This window comes from Mesitornis unicolor, unplaced genomic scaffold, assembly GCF_000695765.1.
Source record: "Mesitornis unicolor isolate BGI_N332 unplaced genomic scaffold, ASM69576v1 scaffold12925, whole genome shotgun sequence".
Taxonomy (NCBI): Eukaryota; Metazoa; Chordata; class Aves; order Mesitornithiformes; family Mesitornithidae; genus Mesitornis; species Mesitornis unicolor.
Window position 1 is genome coordinate 60,565 of NW_010186330.1, and position 4,136 is coordinate 64,700.

The 4,136-nt window shown below is 41.5% G+C and overlaps 1 protein-coding gene across 1 annotated transcript in view; it reads left to right on the forward strand.

Moving 5' to 3' along the window:
• The first annotated feature begins 755 nt into the window (after positions 1-755).
• ADARB2 (adenosine deaminase, RNA-specific, B2 (non-functional)) overlaps positions 756-4,136 on the forward strand; it is a 105,507-nt gene continuing 102,126 nt past the window's right edge. The window contains exon 1 of the mRNA XM_010185123.1: positions 756-836. Within this exon, the coding sequence (XP_010183425.1) occupies positions 815-836 (22 nt within the window). The 5' untranslated portion in view covers positions 756-814. The remainder of the gene's footprint in view (positions 837-4,136) is intronic.

The window sequence follows — 4,136 nt, forward strand, 5'->3', positions numbered from 1 at the left end:
GTTAACAGCAACTTTTTGCTATAGATAAATCCTGAGCCAAATTTTGAGCTATCATAAATCAGTATCAGTTCTTATTTTGCTGAATCTGTCCTGGCAGCTAATGCAGAGGCTGATCATGGCATTGGAAGTAAACGTCTGTACCATCTACTACCTGTAGGACAAACAGAAACTGCAGGGAGAGGGAACTGCCCTTAATATGAATGTGAATAAGAAGGATTTCATGTAGGATTCTTATCGTTTGGGTAATAGCTTTCTGTGCACACCATAAAGGTTTTCCAAAAATCAAATCAATAATCCCTTATAGAATTAGAAGCTGTTGTAGTCTCTTGAACCATCCACCCTTGAGCTTTCTCTGAGACTGCTGGTTCAGCCTCTGTGAGGGAAAGGAGATGAGCTGATGGTCTCACGTCCCTCTCCGAGGGCTGACTGCCTCCTCTGTTCCCAGCTGGATCAGCTCGAGCCTTCCCATTCCCAGCTCTGCAGTACTTGGGTACCTTTGCTGGGAAGCATGATCAAGAAGCACTACACAGGGGCAGAAACCAGGAGGGACGTGTGTTTGGTGTTTGCACATGTCAGCTATAATAAACGCATTGTAGTTCAGTGAATTGGGAGGAAGGACATACGGTCAGGAAAAACAGAAAGGAAATGGACTTGCCAAGATGTTTTAATCTGCAAAAAATGCGGATTAGATCAGAATGCACTGACAAAACACTGATTTTACATCTCTCTTTTTTTGTCTTTTCTTCTAGAAAAAGTAAGCATACTGTCAACCTTCATAGCACCCTTCAAGTACCTGAGCCCTGGCACAACTACCATGGAGGATGAAGACAATTTAAGTAAGCAGTCTCTTTTCTTTATAGGCAGATGAATAATAAAGTTAAAAGATAAAAGCTCTACAGCGTAGGGGCAATTGTGAAAAGGAGGTGGATTTGCAAATATTGGCAGGCAATAAGCCTGGTCCTTGTGTAAAACGCAAAATTCCCTGATGCTGAGTGCAAAGGTGTTCTGCAATCTCTGGTGAAGGAAGAGTTAATCTCAGCTCACCTTCCCACTTGTCCCTCTGCAGTGCCTGGCTGTAAACTGTGTGTCACAAATACAAAGGAAAGACTTTTTACAAAAAGGAGATGTTTACACTCAGGTTTACAGGACTGTGGAGTTCCTTTTTCTTTCCTGTTTATGTTACCTTTTTTTGCTTGCTTGCTTTTCTCCCAGTCCCTAAAAACCAGTGCATTTTGGTGCTGTGTCTTCCCCCTGTTTATATTTCCTTGATTACAAAAAGACTTTTGCAGAAGTAAAGACTGCAGGAACAAGCCCACTTCTTGAAAAATACTGGTTTCTCTTTTACTTTTGTGATATGACCTGGAGAACAAAAGTAAAAGAAAGAAGAAAAAAAAAGAAAAGAAAAAATCAAATCCAATTAAGAAGAGATGATTAAGCAGGCTTAAGTAAATTAGATGTAACCCAGAAATTAGCCATCAGATTCTCTTGAGACCTGGACAAAATCACTGACACCACCAGAACCTGTAATTGCAGAGCTGGAGGAAAGCACTGCTGGGTTGGAAGGAGTTGGGAAGTCTTCAAAACACCAAGAAATCTGAGATTGTGCAGTTAGGACTGCACCTAGAAGCAGTTATTGTGTGTTATTTAGCCTTGCTTATTGTAATGCATCTTGAATCATTAAAAAAAAAGGAAGGAAAGCTCTCTAAACCAAATGAGCAACTCTTTGAGTTTTAGTATCACCTACCAGATGGGTTTCTTTTCCAGCCAGACACACACTGACATGTTGCCCTATTAGAGACGGTTGGTGGGAGGAATGAGGCTGTTTCCCTGTTGTTGCTAGTCTGCCTTGGTTTGATCATGGTGCGGTACCAAGGGGAAGAGCTGTTGAAGGAGTGAAGGAGCACAGCCCTCTATTTTTTGCTGCTGAGCGTCACATGGACATCACACCGTTCTGCTGCACGGGGACCGGCAGGTTTTTACATATCTTAGCAAAGGCAAAAAAAAATCCTGAAAATCCTTCGAAATTGGTCCCAGGGAGGCTGCATTTTCAGGAAGAGATATGAGAAGTGCACACAGGAAACATATTATGCACATGATGAACTTGTGCAGGCACCTTCTGCGTAATGTTTCCCAAATGTGCTACTTAGTTATTTTTAGGTAATGTAGGAAGTTTGTACAAGCCAAACACTGTAACACCATTTTCTTATTGCTGCTGTAATGCCAAGACTGCTTCGTGCCTGTGTGGGCTTTAAAATAGCTCACATGGACAGGGTAAGCTATGTTTTCTGAAAGAGAAATAGCAGATTTCACTGTTTTCAGGGTCATCCTGCCTAGTCCTCTCTTGGGTCAAACTTACACTCCAGTGATAAGGCAGCAATCTGTTTCTTGGCACATACAACACATTTTTGTTGTTACTATGAGAATCTTAAAAGAAAAAAAGAGAAAGAAAGAAAAATATTAATTAGTTTAAAATCAACCATATTTCAGTGTTCACTTCCAGTATAGCAGTATAATTCCCACTAATATCTATAGCACATGAGTACCTGAGTAGTAATTCGGCATTTTAAAGAGCTTCAGTGATTTGCTCTGAATAAGCAGAACCTTCTTCTGTGTTGACAGCAAGAGCCTAGGAGAACACTGGCAAGGTAGAGAAGTTATTTGCTTATCCTTTTGGTTTTGTGCTCACTGAGCATCCTGTGAGAGTGTCCCTTCCTGGACCATGTCATATCCATGGGCAGAGTCCCTCTAGCTGAAACAGATGCAAATCCTGTTTCACATTCCTTTAAGCCTTCTCTACAAAGAGAACCATGCCAGGTTAACTACACATACATTCTCAACTGGTGATTATTAGCATATAGACACTATTAGGTAGTTTATGATCCATGAACTAATACTAGAAAAATGTATTGAAGGCACTAGGCACCTTTGGAATGGCATTTTGGGTAAACTAATCGTCAGTCTCTGATGAAGACCTTATCTTGAACATGCAAGAAAAGGACCACCCTATTCATGCCCAGGAGTCAAAGTTAGCTAGGAATGTAAGAGATGTCACACAGCATTAGAAATAGGAAATTTAGCTCTGTACACTGTCTTCAACAATTGGTGTTAGCGATGCATTGAGAAAAAGCACATTTCAATGGTGATCTTCCCCTCAATAGATCTTTCTGGCACCCAGCAAGAAATCTACTCCGCTAGATTTTGCACCTGAATCATCATATTTCTTAGACATCAACAGATCTGTCTTGTCCTCTCTGGAGCCCACTGATACTTCTGATCTCAACGACAGTCAGGAACAAGGAGTTTGGTGATTTAGTGTGTTGTCAAAAAGTACACCTTTTTATTGCTTCCAGCCTGCTGTCTCTAGTGCTTGGATTGCATGAAACAGCGAATAATTCCCTGTTCACTGCCTGCCTGTCATCATGTTACAGACCTCTGCCTATCCCTGATCTTTAATCGTTCCATCCACACTATTCCACAGCATGAAGGCAAACTGTCACCAGGCACTCGTACTTGCAAATCTGGGGTGTACCTTTAGCAGGAGTGTATGATCCCTGAGGATCTCATTGTGCCAGACTCAGCACCCTTCTGCAGGTGTTCACCTCTGGAATATCCCCTTCCAGCAGTCAGAGCCCCAGGCAGTCCCCCACAGAACAAGCCCTGTGTTTTCCTTTTGAAAACTGTGTCTATTGCCATCGTTTGGATTTCTCCCATGCATAATGCTGAGATATAGTTTTGTCCTGATTCAGGAAGGCATGTACTTAAACCTATTTCTGCTCTGGGTTGCACAAGTTTTTTGCTGCATGCATTTATTTGCTAGCTTGGACAGAGAGCATTGGAGCCTGAGTATCATCAGGTCATTTGAATAATTTTCCTAATTAGTAAGAGCTGTACAAGAGGTGAACAGATTTCACAGTTATTTCAGAAAATAAGGTGGGCAATGTAGAGTATCTTCATTCTGGAATGGCTAAAGGTAATGGCTATCACCTTTCACAGATTTTTCATTTTCAGTTTAAGCAAAGTCCTGTGCTTTTTTGCACTGGTAATGCTTTCCTTCACAGCATGATATTACACACCTATAAAGCCTAATGATACAGCTTTAAACAGCCTGAACCCTGTGAGCTGGCAGGGAAGGTTCA